Source organism: Parasteatoda tepidariorum, chromosome 6 (assembly GCF_982258835.1).
Source record: "Parasteatoda tepidariorum strain Cologne lab strain chromosome 6, Ptep-v5.0, whole genome shotgun sequence".
NCBI classification, from domain to species: domain Eukaryota; kingdom Metazoa; phylum Arthropoda; class Arachnida; order Araneae; family Theridiidae; genus Parasteatoda; species Parasteatoda tepidariorum.
In genome coordinates, this window is record NC_141760.1 from 100,889,226 (window position 1) to 100,911,624 (window position 22,399).

The window sequence follows — 22,399 nt, forward strand, 5'->3', positions numbered from 1 at the left end:
AAAAAGTACTTGAATTTTGTTAAAAAATTTTGTGAGAACCCTGATGTATGTATTTGATTTTATGCATGGATTTATTTAACAAAATTTCAATGAATTGAATGAAAAAAAAACTAGGATTAGAGGAAGTGCTAATATTTTTATTAGCAAACACAAAGTTTTGGCGGCTAACAACATTTTTCCAATTCTTAGAACTCTAGCAATAACTTATGTTTTACAATTTCTCTAAAGGAACAAGACTCTCTTGATCAATATCAGGATGATTAGAAAATGTTCAAAATTTATCCAAGTGGCCTGGTTCAATGCTTACTTGGCATTTAGCATCCAGCCAGATTTTTCAATTAGCATGCATACACTATTTTATCAACTTTTAAATTTTCTCTGCATAAAATGCTGTTTCTAATTCCATTACACAACATTCATAGACAGCTGTCCACACCTCAGCTGATCATGAATGGTAATAAATGCTTTCATCACTTGGAAATTATAGATTGGTGGCAAGGCTTTGTATGATTTTTATTAAAAAAGAATCAATATTTATCACTCCTTTTTTAAAAAAACAGGATATCTGTGCAAATGGAAGATCATAGATTTCGGTATTGAAGGAAATTTGCCATAAAATGTCATGATTTTAACTATTTTTTAAAAAGAAAATCATGGAAAGTCGTAGATTTAGGTCGCCATAAAATATAATTTTTGAAATGGAATTTACCCCCCCCCCAATTTCGCGGTGTTCTGAATATCTAAATTAATAACAAAATCCCCACTGACAGTCATATTTTATTAAAATATAAAATGTTTTTATCATGTTCTTTAAGAATTATGGTGTTCTTTCAAAAAATGAAGAAAAAAAAACATCATTTCTAGAGCGAACTATCTTTTAAACTTCTGTTATGTCAGAGTATTTGTTATCATTTATTTTTTTTATTTCATCAATTCAAAATTCTATCTGAAGCAAGCCAGTCATTGGCAAATTTTTTTATTCCGAAATGAAAACAGAAAAATCAGGAGTATTTCTTCCTTTCAGATGAACATGAAAAGTATCTTTAGAATATAATACTGCAGAAAAAAAATTTTTTTTTTTTTGCTTTTGTATTCCTTTTCAGCTAGTTTATTGCTTCAACTCTTTCTTTACACTGTTTTTTAAATTTAAAGTCTTTAAATGTTAAGATGCAGACTATAACAGCTTTGGTTATACCTATCATTTCATTTAATGTAATTATAATGCTTTTTTTAAAGTTATTCTTTTTGTCAGAGAAAATAGTAACTTTGTTAAGTCATGAAAAATGTTGGATTGAGCCATGGAAAGTCATGAATTTCATAATAATAAATGTAGCAGATACCCTGTAAAAAAATCTTATATTTAAGCGTGAAATAATTTTTTGGAATAATTTTGTTGGAACTTCATATTCACAAATTTATTTGGATGTTAAGCTTGAGTATAGACAACTAAACTGTTCTCTGGAAAAAAATTATTTTTACTTTTTTTTAAAATTCTATTTTGAAGAAACTGTTTACTATGTTTAATATTACATAATTATTACTTTTAGTTTTGTAATCAGAGGTCTGTTTAGAAGAAATTTGGGTCCGTTAACGGACCTTTCACAAAATATCTTTTCATAAAAACGGACCCTTCACAAAATAATTTATCTTTTAATCGGACCCTTATCTGAGTTGTTTATCTTCATTACTGTTTTGTTAATCGAAAAAACCCTTCCGGGGGGAAGGGGTCAAAAAGACGGTCCGAAACGAACTAAGTTTTTCAAGTTTTCCTAAGTTTAAATTCCAAATGTAGTCTTCTAAGAAAATATTTCTAAATTTATAAACATCGTGTGCGCATTCTTATTGATATTAAATGATAATTTTTTTTAAAATGAATAATTGATCAATATATATTTATTCAAAAAATTAATTAATAGAATATTATGTAAACAAAAATTCATTTCTGGCAATTTTTTAAATAAAATATTGTGAATTGAAGAATTGTTTAAATTTACTTAATGCGTAACACATTTAAAAGTGATACGTAACTAAGTTGCAATATTTAAAATATGTCAATTAAAATTATTAAAAATGTGAGTGAATTTGTTTTTTTATTATTCGTCCGAAATGAATATTCTGTGCTGAGCATAATCTTGTTGTATGTTACATCTTTAATTTAATAGCAGCAATTGTTGAGCAGAATCTTGTATCTATTTACAATTTAAAAAATTCTTGAAAAGGTTTATAGCAATTTTTGCAATAACAGGACCATATTTGCATAAATTCACCAAACCTGGTTGACAGAATGTGAATTAACGCTTGTTTTTTATTAACAAATTATGATTAGTTTTTTCACAATTTTACAAAAAACAGGACCTTTCACAAAATGTCTGGACAGACCCTTGGTAATATTAAACACATTGGCTCTTTTTAAACTTGCAAACTTACTCAGTGCAGTATTTAAATTCATGAGATATGTTTCTTTGTACTTTGAAGATGAAAATTAGAATTTTTCAATTGTGTTGCTGATTGATACAAAAGTTTCTATTGCATTCATTAATATTTTTTTCATCATTTTTTCACATTTTATTTGTTATTCATGTTACAATTTCCACAGAAATAAGAAAATATGTTTCCATTATAATTTCTAAACTGTCCTTAAAAATTGTAGGTATGAACACTGGTCGAATTGTTATATGGAACATGTCTCCTGTAGTTGAAGAAGTAGATGAAAAACATGGAAACGTTTCAAAGGTTTTGTGTCAAATGGATATAATCATTTAGGTAATTACGATTTATGTATACCAGTATAGTATAGCTCAAAATTAACAGTCTCCATATGCCACAGAGTGACTAACTATAAAAAATGGGCAATAAATTTGTTAATTGATTGCTTCTTTTTGCTGAACATGTATCTCATGTGCTATAAAACACGTGCTTTCATATACTCGTGTTCAGGGAAACTGTAATCATCCTAGGCATGTTCAGACAAAATTTCATAGGAACTGAATTATCAAAGGTTTTATCAACTATTTCAGATTAACAAATAAACTTTGTTCGTTAAGAATTATAAAGTTTTTGTTGTGTTATTGATTTGAAAACTTAAACAACAAATTTTATTAGTTTAAAACGATATATACAGCACTCAAATTTTACATAAACCTACTTGAAAAAGTTAGGGAAATTTTTCTTCATTTTAGAAATACTCTGAATTAATTATACTCTTCTTTTAATTGTTTACAATTTTCAGTTTTTGAAAAAGTGGTGACTGTTAAAAATGTTGTTATAACTTTGCTTAAAATAGTTTGTGTTTTTTAATTTTTTTTGTTGCTTAAAATAAATATTAAATTTATATGCACACTTTTATACTAAAATGTTTTTGTTGAATTTAACGTTTTTTTAATTTCCTCTTTTATTTAAACTTGTGTAAATTGTGTCTGGTGGTCTGGTAGTGGAAAATATTTAACTTCTTGTGGCGATGCCAAGGTTCTAATGATATTATTAATTCTAATGATATTATTGATTCTAATGATATAATGGATAAGGTTCCAATGGTATAATTGAATTAATTACAATCTTTTATTGGCTTACAATTTTCAATTTTTGAAAAAGTGGTGACTGTTAAAAATGCTGCATTTATCTGAATGAAATATAGAACTTGTCTTTTAATTATACGTGCTGGTTAAACGAAGTTATTTGCTTGAAAGAGCTCTAAAAATATCTTTTTTCAAAGTGCGCAATTGGTACTCTGAAATTTAAAAGATTGTGCTCTAAATGATTTCAAAACTTCTACCACTCCCTTGATGTTTTTCTTAGGATATTGTGATGTTTGCAAGCTTTTTTTTAACATCTAAAATACCAACCTTAAAAATAGGCTTCTTCTAGTTTGGAAGTAATCAACTATTCTCAATTTAAAAATAGACATATTTCATTAAGTGAGACTATAAAAAGTTTGCATTTGAATTAATAATTTTAAATATCACACCCAGGGTTCATTGTAGGCGAGGCTTTTACAGGGACTGCCACTTTGTTTGTCTTTGAATGAATTTGTTTGTCTTTGAATGTTTGTGAATGAAAGATGAGTTTTAAATTTGTGCTATCACTTTTTGAAGTGATTGATTCGTGATGATTCCAGAAATTATTATTTTGCGACCCTTTTTCACGTAGTTTCTTTTTTCAAATTCTGAAATATTTAATATTACACTATTATTACTATATGCTATTATGACTATATACTATTATTATATATAATATTATAATTAATATTATGACAACGTTCGAAATTTGAGTTTGAGTTTTCACTATTAAATATGTTTGAAGTATTAAATGTGTTTATGACGATTCTGTAACAATTTCTCATTGTTGGCTGACAGTTTTGTTTGGAAGTTATTACTCGGGAATAAAATCCAATTCCTAAAATTCCAATATTTTTAATGCGGTGTTATTATGGCATGCAAATCACGAATTTCTCTCAGAACTTTATGACACGTTCAATTTGTGACAATTCTATCCCAATTTTTCTTCGTTTATCATTTTATTCCCATTTCACAAGGCTTTTCGAATTATATTTTTAATGTATTGTTCTTATGTGCAAATTTCAAATTTACATTATCATTTTTTTACATATTCAATTCGTCGTGATTCCATAGATAAGATAGCTATAATAATAGATACAATAATAGAAAGCTAAGGAATGTAATTCATTTATAACTGACAATTGTTAAATTACTGCCACTTGCTTAATTGTGAGATTGTGAAGTGATAATACATTATCTTGAATTCTGAAAAATTTTGTAAATTTTTATTTATAGCTTGAAAAGTTATTAAATAATGAAATTTGGTATGTACTATATTTCTTTTTTGAAAAATAAATTTTAAAATATCTTAAATGTAGAAAGGCTTATGTAAACAAACTATTTACTGTTTTATTATTAACACTTATATAAATTGTCGGAGACTGATAAAAATTTAATGCCTTAGTTAAACTAGAAATTGAATTTAAAATTTAAGAGTATTGTAAAAGTTGCATTAAATTTTTAGTACTTTTGGATTACCCTTTTGATTTGTTAGTGCTCTCGAAACTGCGCAAATGTTTTGGTGCCGTCATAATGAAAAGCAATTTCTAAAATAAACATTCTAGATCCATCAAATTTACCGAATAATAGCAGCAAAAGAATTGTAAGCGTAAAAATGCGTAATAAAGTGTCATAAAAAGAATCAAAACAAAGTGAAAACCTCTATTTTTTTTAATAATTAAGCACTGACTTATTCTTGAATCCAACTATATACATTATTATAAATCATTTCGGCCACAAAAATCCCTGATAGCTACAAAACGCAAACAACTGCTCTTCAGTGTTAGGCATACCCCAAATTTGAATCATTTTCTAGCGAAGTAAAAAACGCAGTATATTTCAATACGTTTAAGAAAGCTAACTTTGTCAAGGATTACAGAGTAAATATTATAAAACTTGAGGTTATTGGAGCAGAAGCTACCTATTAGCGATAATATCTGGTTTGACGAAAATGGTCGATGGAATAATCCCAAAGTACAAAAATAGTTGATAGGCCAAAGTAGCCTTTTTTTTTTTATATACAACTGTGGCTTAGTCTGATTCCTCTTGCCCTCTTATCAGAAAAATGTGGTATAAAGAGTCATTTTCCTCTTATCTAATTCTAGGTGGGTGGTTGTTTTGGCGCAAAAAATTCTGAGACTTTTCAGGGGTTCGTACAGCCCAAACTTACTACCGTTTAGCGATACCTTCACAAATTTTAGGAAAAACGGTTGTTTCACGAAATACTTTTTCTTAAAATTTTATTTCCGTATCCCGTAAGGAACGATAAATCCCTATTTTTGTGCTGATTTTTTAATATAAGTTTTAATTTTTCGCAAATTATGTCTAAATTTTCACAAAATAGGTACCTCTCTGAAGACCTGACCCCTGCTTTTACTATGTGCTGGTTGGTTTTTAAGAAGCTACATAAAGATTTTTTAGGCGTTGCCATTTAGAGGGATAGTAAAAATTGCAACCTTTTAAGTGCACAATTTCCTGTGGGTTGCGTTTACGGTATTTATAGACAGTGTTTTTTTTTTTTTTTTTTTTTTTTTTTTTTTTTTTTTTTTTTTTTTTTTGGATAAAGAGCACATTTATATTTTGAGATAATAAGTAACTTCTTTTAAAAGAATGTCTATTCATTTTATTGATTCAATTTAATTTTCAGGTACTTTTAGTTTACATTCGTTTTAGTTTAAATTAGTTTATTCCTTACAGATAATTACTTGTAATTTCTTAAATTTTCATTTATTAAATTTTTAATGAAGTAAACCACTTTTTGAATGCAATAGATATGGTCTTGACTCTACAGCAGCTGGAAGTAATGGGAAACGGGGAACATTGGAGATGTGTTAGTACATTAAAGGAACACTCTGGAGGTGTGTATTTTTTAAATGTTTTTTTTTCTTTACTTGAGAATACTTTTTTCCTTTAAGAATGCGTGTTATTACAGTTAGTGTGTATGAAGTAACCCTAAATAATAATTAGTCTCTTTAAATAAATAAGTTAAAGATTCGATCATTGCTGGAATCAATTATTTTAAAATTTTAGTCAATTTACTTTAACAAAGTGTTGTAATTTTTAAAAAAACCCAGATAATTTAGAATTTTTAATCATATGCAATTTTAGGTCAAAAGAAATGTTGAAAGATCAGCTAGTGATGATTCAGGATAACTTCAGTCTTACTGTTTAATTCTATTTAATGCATAATTTTATTAGCGTGTTTGGTTTTAGTTCTGTCTTGAACGACGCAACTTGTCTTGACTCCATGTTTTTAAAAAGTGCTTGCTTATTTTTTATCTAAGTTTTCAAAAGCCTTTAAGGTTGCTTTGTTTGTTCAGGGTTCGTAAAAAGTGCTTAATTTTCTATCTTTTAAAAATATTTTTTTTCTTTGCCGTGTCGATTGTCATTCTAAATTACAAAGAATGCATGATTTTCACAATTTTCTATGCAATATTTGTCAGAAACTAGTTATTTTATCATGATTCTGTAAAATTTTTGAAAATATTTTTGAATTTTATTGACATTTTGCTTATAAATTAAGAACTTTAAATGATAGAAAATAATAATTTTGATTAGTGTATAGATCCTAATTATGATTTTCTTTTTTGGAAAGTGATTAAAAATATTTCTTGAGTGTTAAAAAAGTACTTAAAAGATGCTTATTTTGTGTTGAAAAATCTGGCTATGTACCCTGTATTAGGGACTGAGATTTTTTTGAATTCCTGCTTAAATGCACAGTCGGCCAAAAAAAAAAAGCTATCACCCTGAATAACTTTCGTTCAAATGATCGAATTTTCATGTTCTAAGTGTCAATCTTAATGGTTCCTAGGGTTAACCTCAAATGTGCAAATTATTTAGGGCTAATTGTTAATTAAGTCATGATATCTAAAAATCAACCATACTCACAAGTCAGTCAGCAAAATCTATAGTTTTGCTAATTTTGTGAAGCATTTTTAGCCACATTTTCTCAGGTTTTTTTATGCTCCATTACATCAACCGAAATCGTTCATAAGTTAAGAAGTTTTTTTTTTAAGGATAATACGTTGACAACTTTTACTAACTCACTTTTTCAATTTATTTAAGTGTTTTCTATAGATTCTCTTTTTTTTAAAGGGTACAAGAGCTATTGTGTATGCAGACTCGAGCCTTTCAAGGAATGCTTGACTTTGATTATGTGTGTTCCAGAAAGGAGTGTTCAGTGGCAGCCATGGTTTATCCATTTACCGGAGATCACAAGCAAAAGTTTTATTGGGGGCATAAAGAAACACTCATACCTGGTGTGTTTTACTTTATCTTTTAACTTAGAAAAATGTGTTTTTCAAAGTGATTGAAATAAATTTCAGGTTAAAAGGAAAATAAGAAATATAATTTTATTATGTCTTTCAAAATATCATTTTACAGTAAGGGTGCACAACCTGGGGTCAGCGGGCCACATGCAGCCCACAGGAACACAATAAAAATATTTTATTTTTTTTAAATTTGGTTTTTGTTTAAACATTATGAAATTTCTTTAATTGAAATATTTAATTCAAATTTATATTAGTACTCTATAAAATGTGTATATTTACTCTTTCATTCGGTAAGTTTCTTTCCCCCCTCCCATATATATATATATATATATATATATATATATATATATATATATATATATATATATATATATATATATATATATATATATATATTTCATGTTGTTGAGCATATTGGAGAGTAGATGTTGCTCGCCAGGGCAGGTGGTTCCTCGTCTCTTGCGTCGATCATGAACAGCGATTAACTTACTTCTTATGGGAGATATTTCAGGGTGGCATAGCTAAAAGACTTCTAGACATCAACTACACCATAGATACTTTTATTTAATCGTCACATTTTCAAGTGAAGTACATCATACATTTTTAAGTGAAGTTCATGGATTATAGGATGAGGAATTATCAAGTTCAACACGTGGACTATGTCCTCCCTGTGTGCTCCAGGGAGTATAAATATAAATTAATTTTAATATCATATTTTAGATAATAGTGAAATTCTCGAAATAGATGACTTGCTATACGTTAAATTTATGGAGTTAAGAAAGGAATAAACTTAAGATGAATTATAACGGCGTGGAGCACACAGGGGGAAAAAACGCAGCTCGAAAAGGAAGCAGCTACACACAGGGGCGTACGGAAGGGAGGGGTTTAGGGGTTTAACCACCCTCCTAGAGCTCAGACAAAATGGCAAAAATAAAAATTTTAGTAGAAATTATGCGGGTCATTAATTTTTAAGACTATATATTTTTATTTGCCTTATGCCTACTTTTTTTTTCTCACGGTATTTCTCAAAATACTGAGCAAACATTTACTATAAGAGAGCTGTACTTTTGAAACCAAATTCGCGTGATACTGTTACGGGCTGGTTCCTTTCTGTCCTTCCATTTGCGATAGTTTTCGAGATTGGCAGTCATTCGCGAGGTCTTTACGCGATGATTCTGAAATCCTAGACGTTCTGTCGTCTTTGAGACAATTCGAGAATTTTGGAGATGCGGTGAAAAATTATATAAAAGGGGGGACGGAGTACAGTGGAGTTAGTTGTCAGACTAAGAGTTATCTCTACCGCTTGTCTTTCGGAGCTCGTCGCTAAATCTGTTTCGTTTTGTCTTAACAAAAAGTTAATTCAATCGCCGAACCCGTCGCCGCCACTATTTCAACTAGTGAAGAAATCGGTAACAATACCATTGGAGATACTGTGCTCGTTGAAGTTATTCATTCCAGCTGGAAACTTTGAGATCGTAGCATAGCGGATATATCTATGCAAATAAATATATGTATATATTTGCTGTTCTTGGATCTTTAGGATGCCAAAACGCAAGAATTTACCAATTTTTAATCATTTTGAGAAAAAATCACGACCTGAAATTAGTGAGGTGGCAGCATCTGGTACCAATGTAAGTTTTTCTATTGAACAGAAATGTGATACTTCCGTTGAAGAAAACGATCTGATGAATGTGAAAGTGGCCCTCAAAGTGTTACTTCCCACCCATATGACATTGGACTTTTTTCAGAAGATATTACATGCGAGAAAATATTACACCTTAGTTCTTAAACTTAAAAAATCAAATCAAAATTTAAGTAAACAATGCTGTCTGAATAAGAAGTCAAAATTGTTAGCTGTCTAAATTAGGGAAATAATAGTGCTTTATTACATACTCGAATTTCTTTTAGTAGTTTCAGAAAATTATGAACACCCCCCTTGAAAAAATTCTGCGTACGCCACTGGCTACACACGTCAAATATCTACGGGGAATGCTGGTCTATCTCCAAAAGATAGCGTCCCCTCCTTAGCGGTTGCGAGAATCTCTAAAGACGAGCCCTAGAGATCCTGCTAAGGCAATGAAGAGGGCGCTCCTGTTGGAGACAGCCCAGTATGAAAAGTAAACATTGTGGTGATCCCATGATCACCACAAATTCCCCCCTTGAATGGGAAAAAATTAATAACCACCCCTTTAATGAAAAAATTAAGTTTAAATTACCCCATTAAAATGTAAAAGTTAAATTCAAGAAAACGTAAGTTACCATTAACATAAAATGCGAATCATAAAGATAAAAAAACATCATACATACATATCATGTTCAACATAAAAAAATCTTGAGTAAATACATGCATTAAAAAATATTGAGCTTCATAAGTGTCCTCAGTAAAAGACAATTTGGCTGGTGCCCTAAAAAAGAGTTAAATTGTCCTGATTGCCAATTATACAATAATTGCCTTTTTTCTTGAAATTCAAACCATAATTGTTGAGGTGGGATGACAAGGTGAGGTTAAACCTCTGACGAATTGTAAAATGGCATTACAAGTATGAGTAAATATCACATAACAACTTTGACACATTAAATGCACTTTTCACTGTAAATACATTCGCTGCACTTGGAATAACATCAAAAACTCTCATTATAAGTAATTCAATCATATTAAAACAAATTGGAATTACCTTTAAAAACTCTCATTGGAAGTCATTCAAATACCATTTTTGTCACTTTATGGAATAACTCTAAAAACCTGGGAAAAATGTTAATTCCACAAAAGAAAATTTTTTCTTCTTTTTTCTTTTGACGAATGTTAATTTCGATAAAGAAATCCTAAGACTCATGACAAGAAAGTCAACTATAAAATGCTTATGCATTAGTAATTATGACCACCATTATTAAATGTTTGTAATTATGTAGCTAAAATAAATGAGAAAAAAAACTTGGATAAATAAATATAACCAAAAAGGTGAATAAGTGTGAGTATTCAGTGTGATAATCAAAATTCAATTGTGATATTCAATTTTCTCTTAAGACCCTAAAATTTTAATTTGTTTGTAAAATACAAACATTTTTCCTCATGTATGTAAAAGTTACCAATTCTAAGAGAAATATCACTCGTAAAAATAAGAATGACCCTGTAAATTATGTACATGTAAAACATTTTCATTCCTTATAAAAACAAGTACTATGATCATTTCAACAAATGATCAACAAATCATATTAAATAAATTCAATAAATCATGGTATACATATCCTTAACATATCATATACAGTAAAAATAAATATGCAATTATATCAACATTGAAAAATTTTGATATCTTTGCCATTTGAAAACCCTGTTAAAAAATACCCAATTGTTAAATTGAGAAAAATCGACTCAGTGGAATACATCAGTACTTAGTAATTGTACGTATTTTAAACAAGAAATTATTACCATAAATTTTTTTTTTTTTTTTTGAAAATAAAAGTTAAATTTAATTTTAATTTCTTACTACTAAATACTGTTAAATGAAATAGTTATATAACGTTAATTGAGTTTGATATTGTACAGAGTTTGATAATGTCCACACAGCCACACCCAAGAAAGTATTACTGTCACCCATAATTTTCTATTATTTTTTTTTATATATACATATATAAACACATCATTTTCAAATTAAAATATAGTTATGTAAAGAACAGTTGCGCACCTGTTCACTATTGCCAGCAATAGAAACTAACAATATTTCACAAGAAAATAACCCTTAATTACTTATTTATTTACTAACTTAGCTAATTAACCAAAACATGGAATTTCATATATGACAACAATATCTATTAAAATTATATTTATCTTATCATACTCGAAGGTTGAAGTGGATTATTAATTGGTGGGCTCCTGGAATAATTAAGATCTAAATGAGAAAGTTGGCGGGGTGCAAGTCTTAATCTATCACTATGTATTAAAAACCTTTATGAGAAGGTGTGTCTAAAGGTCTAATCTTAAAATTTACATCACTTTGCTTCTTTACTATAACATAAGGGCCCAAAAATTTCGGTTTAAAAGTATCATTCGATCTCATGTGCACAATATCGTTTACATTAAAGTTTCGAAGTTTAACCTTTTGCATTTGTTTTTGATTTTGTAAGATCTGCTGCTCTTTCAGTTTATTAAATGCTATATCATAAGTTATCCTTAAATCTGATATGAAATTTTGACTAAAGGAAGCCTTGTCAAGTTGTTGAGGCTCTACATTTGGATCAAAAGTATCGAACATAGTGGGAGGACATCCACCAAAATGTAAATATACGAGTTCATAACTAGTGCTGGGATGAACAGCATTATTGTACAAATTTTGATGAATAAGTAATGCATTCTTAAACGATACACCTGCTTCGTGCAAAGTCAAAATGGATGATTTAATGGCACGATTCAAAGATCGGTGGTACCATTAGCTGGTGGGTGTTTAGAAGAAGTATGGGTCAAAAATATACCTAAAGTTTTATTGATGCAATGAAATACCTCTGAATTAAACTGTGTGGCTAAATCTGTCAAAATCATGGCTGGTCTACCATGTATCGAGATATATTCAATTAGATTTTGTGATACAGTCCCGGTAGTTAAATTTCATAAAGGGTATAAAGTCAGAAATTTGGAAAAATGATCCAAAACGGTTAATGCTTAACCACAATTTTTAATGGGGCCCACTATATCAATTGAAATAAATTCTCCTGGGATTTTAGGGATGGGAACATTCTGTAAAGGTGCTTTGGGAATGTTGTAGGATTTGCTGCGTATGCATGAGTCACAAGATAAAACAAAATGTCTTGTATCATTATACATATTTTTCCAAAAGAAATTTTTTTGAACAATTTCATATGTTTTCTTTAAGCCAAAATGTGAGATATGACTAATTTTTAATACCTTACTCTGTAATGATTTTGGAACAACAATTAACTTAACTAATCTTTTTTTGTTTGCAATAAACATTAATAATTTAGTATCAGGATCAATAATAAAATTTTTAACTTTATGTGCATTAATTAAAGATCAACAATTTCATTTATATTTGGATCTTTTCTTTGCTCTTCATAAAAGGTGTTGTTAGATATTTCATTTTGAGGGTCCTGTTTTTGAATAATATTTACAGCTTCCAATTCTATATCTTGATCAACAAAAGGAAGTATTAGCTCATTATTTTGGGACTGTAAGGCAGGAGCACAATTACTTGGATTTTCTCTTCAAGAAAAGTAATCAGAAAGAAAATTAATTTTTCCAGGAATATATTTCATTTCAAAGGAATATTCGGACAGTTCTAGTAGCCAACGAGTAATTAAATTTGCAGCTGAAGTAATTTTCTTATAATGGAGTAAGGGCTTGGAGTCGGTTAAAATTGTAAATTTTCGGTTGTAAAGATACTCCTTAAAAGATGTTACAGATTTATAAATGGCATAGAGTTCTAATTTAATTGCCGGATAATTTTGTTCCGCCTTAGAAAGTGCTCTACTATAATATGAGATGGGAGGAAGGACACCATCAAATTCCTGTAAAAGAACACCTGAAATTGCCTGTTGACTGGCATCAGCGTTCAAGAGGAAAGGTTTATCCCATTGAGGGAAATTGACAAAAGGTTCGGAAAAAAATATTTGCTGAGGAGATTCAAAGGCATCTTGATGTTCTTTCGTCCATACAAATTGAGTTTACATAAAATATCAGTTATCTCTGCATATTTGGGAATTAGGAGGCGGTAGAAGCCACAAACTCCTAAAAACGATTTAACTTGGTCATGATTTTTAGGCGGTTCAAATTTCATTATTTTTGCAATGTTAGTGGAAATAGGTTTAACAATTTTATGGGAAATATTAAATCCTAAATAATTAGTATTAGTTTTAAAGAATTCAGATTTACTAGGGGATAAAGTTAAGTTGTACTTAATAAAAATATCTAACACTGCTTGAATTTTTTTCGACATATCTTCAAATGAATTAGCTCCTATAATTATATCATCCTAATATGAAAATATGCCAGTGATTCCTAAATTCTTTAATTCATCTATGATAGTGTCTATCATAGCTTGAAATATACTGGCAGCTGTTTTTAAGCCATAAACCAGTCTTTTGCTACCAAAAGTTCCGAAAGGTGTGGTAAATGTGAGAATATCTTTAAGATTCTCTAAAATATTTAATTGTTGATATGCATGGAGCATGTCCATGGTAGAAAAAAATTGGAATTGTGATACTTCATTAATTATAGTAGAAATGCGGGGTAAGGGATAAGTTGCCGAATCTATTATAGTATTTATTAAACGCAGGTCAAGGGCTAGTCTAAATTTAGTAGGTGCATTAGGGTCTTTAGGATTAGGTCTTTTCTTAACTACAATTAAAGGGCAAGACCAAGAAAAAATATTTCGTTCTATTATGCCTGCTTCAACTAATTCCATTAAGTCTGTTCTTACTTGATCTTGTATGGCATAGGGAATTGTAAATGGTTGGCACTTCATAGGATTTTTTGATTTAAACTTAATTTGAGGTTTAATAATATTTGAGTGCCCTAAAGTTTTAAGGGATTTTGAAAAAGCAGCATATCTTGAAGTAAACAATTGCAATAATTTTTCTTGCCTATCAGATGGTAAATGGGCAAGGTCAAAATCCTCTTTATTTAATTCAATTTTCCTCAAATCCAAAATCTCTTGTGTAGCAGATATCAAATTACAAAATTCCATATCTTCTTCTAAATTATGAATAATTTCCTGAGAAGAATTCTCTTCAAATTCAGGATTAAATAAAATATTGCCTAAGTTAGTGTCTTTGTTTATATGGATAGTTTGTTTGCCAATATTTTTAACAACAGTAATAAATTTAGATTTGTCACAATTATGTAAAGAGGGAAATATTTCAATATTTGCATTTTTAAAGGTGGGTTCAAATAAGAAGGTTTTGTCTTTATCATTAAAATTTTTAATTTTTAAAGCTATTTGAGCTGATTGTTTTGGTTCAATTACTAATTTCCTATTTACAATTGCCTTAGAGTTAACAATTGAATTACAAAGTGTATCACATTTTTCAGTTAATTTAACTTTAAAATTTTGAAAAACACCAACATTTTCATGGTGGAAAATTTTAATATCATGTTTGGAAATAAAGTCATAGCCCAATATAGCATCAAAATTGCCATGTGCAAATTCAGAAATATAAAAAGGGTTTTTAAAATGTTGCTTATCAATTTTAAAAGAAATCTCAGAGCAAAACAAAAATTTTAACTCTGAATTTACAGTTCTAATTTGAACATTGCTCGAAAGAAGTCTAGTTTTGTTATAGTTCTTTATTACTGAGTATACATCTTTTGCCATGAGTGAAATGCTTGAACCTGAATCCAATAAATATTTAAAATATTGATTGCCAAACTTAATATCTATTATGGGTAAATTCTTACTGGTATAAACATTATTGATATAAATTAATTTAGATTCTGCATTAAAACTATTAAAATAATCTCTAACCGTATCAAATTGTTCAGAATTCATCTTAGAATTTAAGTATTGATTAAGTATTTGCTTGGATGAACTTGTACGTGAGAGTGAGGACATTATGCCACCCTTTAATGGCCTCGTCTTAAGTTTAAATGACTCTTGTAGGTAGATTTGGGCATAGTTTGTTCAGAATTATATCTCGCTTGATTGTTAAATTGCCTTGCATTATACCTTTGTGAATTAGAATTTTGAAATCTATTATATCTATTGGGATAATTGTAATGAGGGAAACGAGGGGTCACATATTGTGGACTCTGAAACCTAGGATAATTAGTGGGACGAACAGTTGCCAAATATAATCTACAATGGGCCATAATGTGACTTCTTTTGTTACAATAATGACAAATTATTGGTTGCTGTGATTTTTGATGGGTGTAATCTAAATAGTTTAAGCTTTCCTGTCTAGGCATATGTGAAGCCTCTTTTGGTCGGGTTAGTGATAATTTAAACTCTTCACAATTGGCCAACGCATGTGGCTTTGAGCAATATTGGCAGGAAATTTCCTGTACTTTTAATGTTAAGGTTTGTATTTGGCTTTCTAGCCTCTTTAAAGTATCATTATCTAATTTATTTGCAGTAGTATGTGAATTTATTACTTGAACGGTGGCTTTTGCCATAGCTAGCATATTATTGGCTTTGGTTACCAGAGACTCAAAATCACTGGAATCCTCTAAAGCCAATGACTCTTTCATTTCATTGGGTAGGCCATTGATCAGCTGGAGGGCTTTGATCTGGCTTAATGCCTTATTATCATTTACTGAAGTAAATGTTTTTGCAACCAGGGACTCGATTCTATGTGCGAAACTTCGAATCGATTCACCTGGCAGCAAAAACATACTATTAAGTGTTATCAGACTACTAGTAGGGTTCGCATCGGTTTGGAAAAATTCTTTGAGCAACTTACACGTTAACTCAAAATTAGCATTTATGAATTTAGGATTATTGGCCACAAAATCTTGAGCAACACCCTGTAGTTTTCCTTTCAAAAAAAGTAAAGCAACCTCCTCCGGCCAGCCGAACAATGTTTTCATCTGGCAAATCTGCTCCAGAAACCAAGCAATAGATTCATCTCCAGAATATATATATATATATATATATATATATATATATATATATATATATATATATATATATATATATATATATATATATATATATATATATATATATATATATATATATATATATAATTTCAGTTTTTTTAAGTTTCAACTAAATTCAAATAGTTCTAAACATTTAATTTTCTGCAAATTTGTTTATTAAGTTTACTGATAAAAATATGTAGTGCTTAAAACACTAATGTTTATACAAAAATTATGATATCTGCCTATAAAATGACTAAATATGCGTGCGACCCTTGGTTAATCTACCTGCTTTGCAAGTGGCTCTTAACTCAAAAAGTTTGTGCACCCCTATCTTATAGCATGAAAAACGATTTAAAAAATAATTATCAAAAGTGCCATGAAAACTAATAAAACCATTTTTTATAGTACTAATATTGAATGTTTGTTTTTTCTCCGAACATATTTTTGGGATATATGCTCTGAATTTAATATGATCAACAAAATAAAGCTTGCTGTTTTTTTCGCATTTGTTAAATATGCTTAAAAATTATAAATTAATATAAATCATTGTTTTTTCGACAGTATTGTAATTATGAATTATAAATTTTATGTGGTGCAGTAAAATGCATATCATTCTTCAGCCTTGAAAACTTGATTGGCGATTTTAAAACTGGAAAAAAGCAATTACAGAATTTAACCATGCTTCTGGAAACATGAAAAAACTGTGAAATACTACACAAAAAAAAGCATTTCTGCTGATACTTGTGTACAACGAATCTGATTATAAATTCTGTATTCAATTCTGATTAACTGAAACAATCGATTTCCAAATATTCCTTGACTTCATATTCCTTGATGGTTAAACCAATGTATGTTTCTCTGTGTGAGAAGGTCATAATTTTAATTTGTTGCTACAAATAAGTTCTCTGTTGCTCAAGGAACGCAAAAGCGTTGGTAGATTGATGTGATATGTCTGAATTCCATGTTTGTTTTTATTGGCATTTTTTATTTGTACCTTTTCTGGTTGTGTTTCACTAGGGGCCAAAGTTGTCCCTTTAATTGTAATAAGTAAGACTAAGTTTTACAGGGTTGCCATTCTACAGGGGAAACCTGTAAAATATGGGGAACTTAAAAATCACTTAAAATAACAGGGAAAATGCAGGAAATTTTGATTTTTTCTTTCTTTACAAACTGGAAGAATACAAGGATTTTTGTTTCTTATTTTTGTTTTTTAAAATATGGTGACCACTGAAAGCGTAATCTATGGGATATTTAACCTTGATATCTCAGCTGTACTAAACTATTTAAATTATTATAGCATTATTTAAGTATGTTCAGCTGTTTTTAAAAACTATACCCGATTTTTAAAAACTGTGACAACTGAAAAATTATTACATTTGCCATCTAGTGTGCTGTTTAATGACATAAAGTGTCAGAAATAATAGTTCACTACAAGTATCTTTTATATTAAAAATATCGTGACAGCTACTGTCACCTCTGTTTAAGATGTTCCATCTGACTTTAAGTTTAAATTTGCTGCAAAATAACTAAAAAAATTTAAAAATAAGAAAACTCAAATGTACAAGGAGTGCTAAGCAATAAAAGAAAGTTAGTTCGAGAATTATCAACTATTAAATTTGTTGTAAAAATGCAGAATTTTTCGATCATTTGGTTAAAACTTTCAGTTCTTTTCAATGTCCGTAACTTTAGTGTTAAAATTTGACGTGCTGAATGATTTATTTTCCTTTTAGAATTGAGTGCAATTTTTTTTTGAAAATTAATTTTATTTAAAAATTATTTCAATTAACTGTTTTTTTTTTCAAATTCATTTCCCTTTTTCTTTACTTTACAATTACCTATTGTTGTAAAAAAGTATTCACCTCACTAAAAATCTTCGTTTTATATAATCTTGCTTGACTTGATGTCAAAATGAACAACCAGAAGAATGAATTAATAAATACAAAAAGAGAGTTTAATTTAAATACTTCGAAAATGTAGAAAGTTTGAAGCAATTTTCATAGTAGTGTTTGCAATTTTTTAAAGAAAGTTTAAAACGATAAGGGATTTTTCTTATATTAAATTTCGTCATTTCTGTCCATTTATTATGAGGCAGTGAAATTTGTTCGTAAAAAGTCCTGAATTTTTCGAGCTGTCTTTTAGGAAGTACAAAATCTACTTAGAAAATTGCTTCAAACTTTATCCTGCTTTTAAAATATTTATATCAGATTTCTTCCATTAGTTGCAAAATTCAATTCACTACAAAATAATGAAAGCATAATTTTAAAACTTTTTCACGCATGCTCAGTACAAATAAAACTAATTTAAATGCTCATATCTTGTGAATTTTTTTTCGAATTTTGAAAGCAATATTTTTAAAACCAATTTTAAATTGCAGTGGAGGAGCTCACTGATGATGCCGAGAACTAAACATTGTGTCGGACCAGGAATGTAAAAGCTTTGTATCAGTATGGAAAGACGAAATAAGGCAGCCCTAGAAGTGGAGTGATATAACCTAGATATTCTTGGATCTTGAATAGAAAGGATTTGGAAAATTCAAGACAGGAAACGGCAATGCAGTCCTTTATTCTGGTACTGATGAAAGACATGGAAAAGGTATTGGATACATACTAAGAGAAGAAACAGCGAAAAGCTTAATTGAATGGGAACTAATTTGTGATAGAATTAGCAGAGCAAGATTTTATTCCAAATATATGAAATCATCAGTCTGACAAGTTGATTCTCAGACAAAGGATTGTGAAGATGAAGAAAAAGAACGAATTTACGAGCAATTGCAATGTGTAGTAAATAAGTTACCAAAGCAAGATGTAAAAATCTTAATGGGATATCATAATGCAAAAATTAGAAAGAGATTGTTAGAAAACGAATGGTGTGTAGGAAATGAAGCTACTGGAGAAAGAAACAAAAACTAACTTTTTGTATCCTTTTGTGAAATGAACGACTTTGTTATTGGTGGAAGTTATTTTAAACACAAAGATATTCACTGGGTATCACCTGGGAATGGATTGCACAGGAATCAAATAGACCACACTGCAATCAGAAGGTGATTTTTGACCTCTTCATTTGAAGTAAATGTTTTACAGTCCAAACAATTTTGAAGTGACCGGAACAAATAACAATCCAAAGACGCCAGATCTGGAGAATATGGTTGGTGTGGCAGTGTATCCCATTCTAGGTGTAAAAGCTTTTGGCGAGTGACCAAACTTGTATGAGATCTCGCATTTTCTTGGTGGAACACTATACCTTTTCTGTTGACTAATTCTGGCCTTTTCTGTTGAAGTGCATCTTTCAGTTTGTCCAGCTAACTACAGTAGACTTTCAAATTAATTGTTGTGTTATCCGGTAAAAGCTCCAAAAAAAAACCATTCCTTTAAAATCCCATCAAACAGACAGCATCACTTTTTTTGATGGATATTGGTTTTCGAAATGCTTTGAGCCGATTCATCTTTTTTGCTCAATGATCTCTTGTGTTTGACATTGTTATGGGCAACTCATTTTTCGTCCCCAGTAATGATGCTCTTTAAAAATGGATCATTTTCGTGACGTTTGAGAAGTGAATTGGAGACGTCCACGCTACGACACAAATTTCTCTCTGTGAGAACATGAAGAATCCGTATATCGAGCATCGAGCTTTCAAGTGGTCATAAACAGTTGAATTCGAGAAATTTAACCTCTCACCAATCTCATGTGTTGTTATTCGCCGATTTGCATCAACTAATGCCTTTATCGTGTCTTATTAGCTTTTACCGGCCTTCCAGAATGTGGTGCATCTCGACATCAAAATTGCCGGATCGAAATTTTGCAAACCAGTTCTGGCACTGGCGTACTGTCAACACATCTTCTCCATACATATCGGTTAATTCTTTCTGGCATGAACAGAATTTTTAACCTTTTTTATAGTAAAAAAGTAAAATATGATAAAAATGCTGCTTATTGCTCTCCATATTTAAAAGGGCACCAACCAAAAACTACTGCATAGAATTAATTGAAATTTTTCACTCACACGCCTTGCTATATCAGCTCTCAAAACAAATAATGATATGTTTCTTAAGTGTAAAGTTAGGGTCGAAAAAATGCAATTAAATCCTCTGTCGGAAAAACGAAATTACTTTCCGAACAACCCGATAGTTTGCTCACTGACATCTTAGACTCCTACATTATAAATCAATACTTTAATAAGTGAAAAAAATCAGATAAAATAATTTTTCCACAACATGGAAAAGGTCTATATTTTGAAATCTACTGACCTAATAGTATTCTATCAATGCTTTTAATAGTAAAAAAAAAGGACGCAAAATTTCGTATCTCAAATTGTTTAATCAAAGCATCAAGCGCTCTTATACTATCAGGTGTTAAGGAATTTAAAAAAAAACAAACTGCAATCATTTTTTCAATTACTATTCACTGCTGCTACCATCATTTTTGTAGTAATTTATTTAAAACGATGAAATAAGCAATTATACTCGTATTTCTTGGGATAAAATGCTTTGACATTTCAAAGCAAAGAGATATTGCTTATGTGGTCAGTAGATGATATGAATACAGAGAACGAACCAATGATGTCAAAGTTCTCCGGGACGTCTCGTTGGTCGAAGTACTTATTTCTGTGATATGTGATCAGTCACATTATGACCAGAATAATTCCTCAGGGGGTTTACTTGCGAGTAAACACGGGTGTCACAATCCCGAGGAACCCCAGTGAATATTGTTTTAGTTAGATTAAGTTTAATTTTCTGTACAGAAGTATGTGCTGTCTCTGGAAGAAGAAGAAATTTCAACACGTTTATATAAATTTCAAAGGAAATCTGTACAAAAAATTGGACAATATCTGAAAATTATTACACGCCCTATGTTAATATAATAACCAAATTACAAATTTAGGGCCGATCTCATCATGTAGAACGTAGTCTCAAGCTGGGTGCAAAGCATGCCCTACCAGCCGGTTGAAAGAGAGGGGGACCTAATTTCCTCTCGTCTGAAGTGAAACACGGGACAAAGAGCACGTAACGTGTAAACTCCGAGATAAAATTACCCTCTCGATTGAGAATGCAAATAGGTAACTCCAGGATCCCCTTTTCTACCTTACGAGAGGCGGAGAACATAATGGTCAGCAAATAGCCAGCATTGTTAGTCTGTATATTTTTCTTTTGGGGGGGGGGAATCTGTTATATAAAATAAGTGAAACATAATCCTAACAAAAACAGCAATTTTGGATCTAAATGAATGACCAAGTAAACAGTATTTAGATCTTTTATTTCCATAATGAAGTTGAGGTATTTTGTTCTAAGGGTAAACAATTGTATTACATGGTCTTATCAAAAGGTTACTTTCGTATTTTTTTTCATGGGTCAAGGTGAAATTCAAAGCACTTCATAACTCGTCATCAGCAGACAAAAAGATGCTTATAACTGGGGCATATTTGAGATTAGTATCGATTAATTCATCATATTAAAAAAAGAAGAAAAAAAACTCTAGCTCAGTCCCGTGTCTTGAGTTGAACCCTGTTTGTTTAGACACAGCACACAGTCTGGCTATATTTAACATTTATGAAACGTTGCTTAAAGAGACTTTTAATCTACTTGTTTGCAAGTTATCAGAAATGCCAGCCTTTTTAGCAAGCCATTTGCCCAAACTCTTGCATTTTTTAAGCCCACAAATACTATCTTTGCTTTCTCTGAAGGCAGTCTTTTGTCTTTCGTTGTGAGCGGACCAATTTGTTCAGCATATCTACCAAACCCTGCTTGCTTTTCTTTAATAACTGCTATTTCATCAAACAAGCAGTAATATGTTAATAATCAGTCTCAACTAATTTATAAATGAAGTTTGTTAAAGAGATCGTAAGATAATTATCCACGATTTCTGCTGGTTTGATACTATCATAGCCTTTCTGCTATCACAGTCTTGCTTGACCTGACATTTTTTCAAGTTAGGATTATGAACGCCAACAAAGTCTATTCCTCAGATTTGAAGAGAACTCGGGTCACGTTCAC

The 22,399-nt window shown here is 30.1% G+C and overlaps 1 protein-coding gene across 1 annotated transcript; it reads left to right on the forward strand.

The window, feature by feature from the left end:
- The first annotated feature begins 2,654 nt into the window (after window positions 1-2,654).
- LOC147808244 (uncharacterized) lies at window positions 2,655-20,615 on the forward strand. The gene is made up of 4 exons (XM_087166290.1): window positions 2,655-2,763; window positions 6,326-6,412; window positions 7,650-7,813; window positions 18,787-20,615. Exons 2-4 carry the CDS (start codon window positions 6,328-6,330, stop codon window positions 18,841-18,843), a joined length of 306 nt encoding a protein of 101 aa, XP_087022416.1. The 5' UTR covers window positions 2,655-2,763; window positions 6,326-6,327; the 3' UTR covers window positions 18,844-20,615.
- The last annotated feature ends 1,784 nt before the right edge of the window (window positions 20,616-22,399 follow it).

What these genes read in the sequence shown, in the direction of transcription:
- LOC147808244 (XM_087166290.1), top strand. Translation starts at nt 6,328, where the DNA reads ATGGTCTTGACTCTACAGCAGCTGGAAGTAATGGGAAACGGGGAACAT. An exon ending in ATTAAAGGAACACTCTGGAG is followed by an intron (nt 6,413 to 7,649) that starts GTGTGTATTTTT and finishes TTTTTTTTAAAG; the next exon opens with GGTACAAGAGCTATTGTGTA. An exon ending in TAAAGAAACACTCATACCTG is followed by an intron (nt 7,814 to 18,786) that starts GTGTGTTTTACT and finishes TTTAAATTGCAG; the next exon opens with TGGAGGAGCTCACTGATGAT.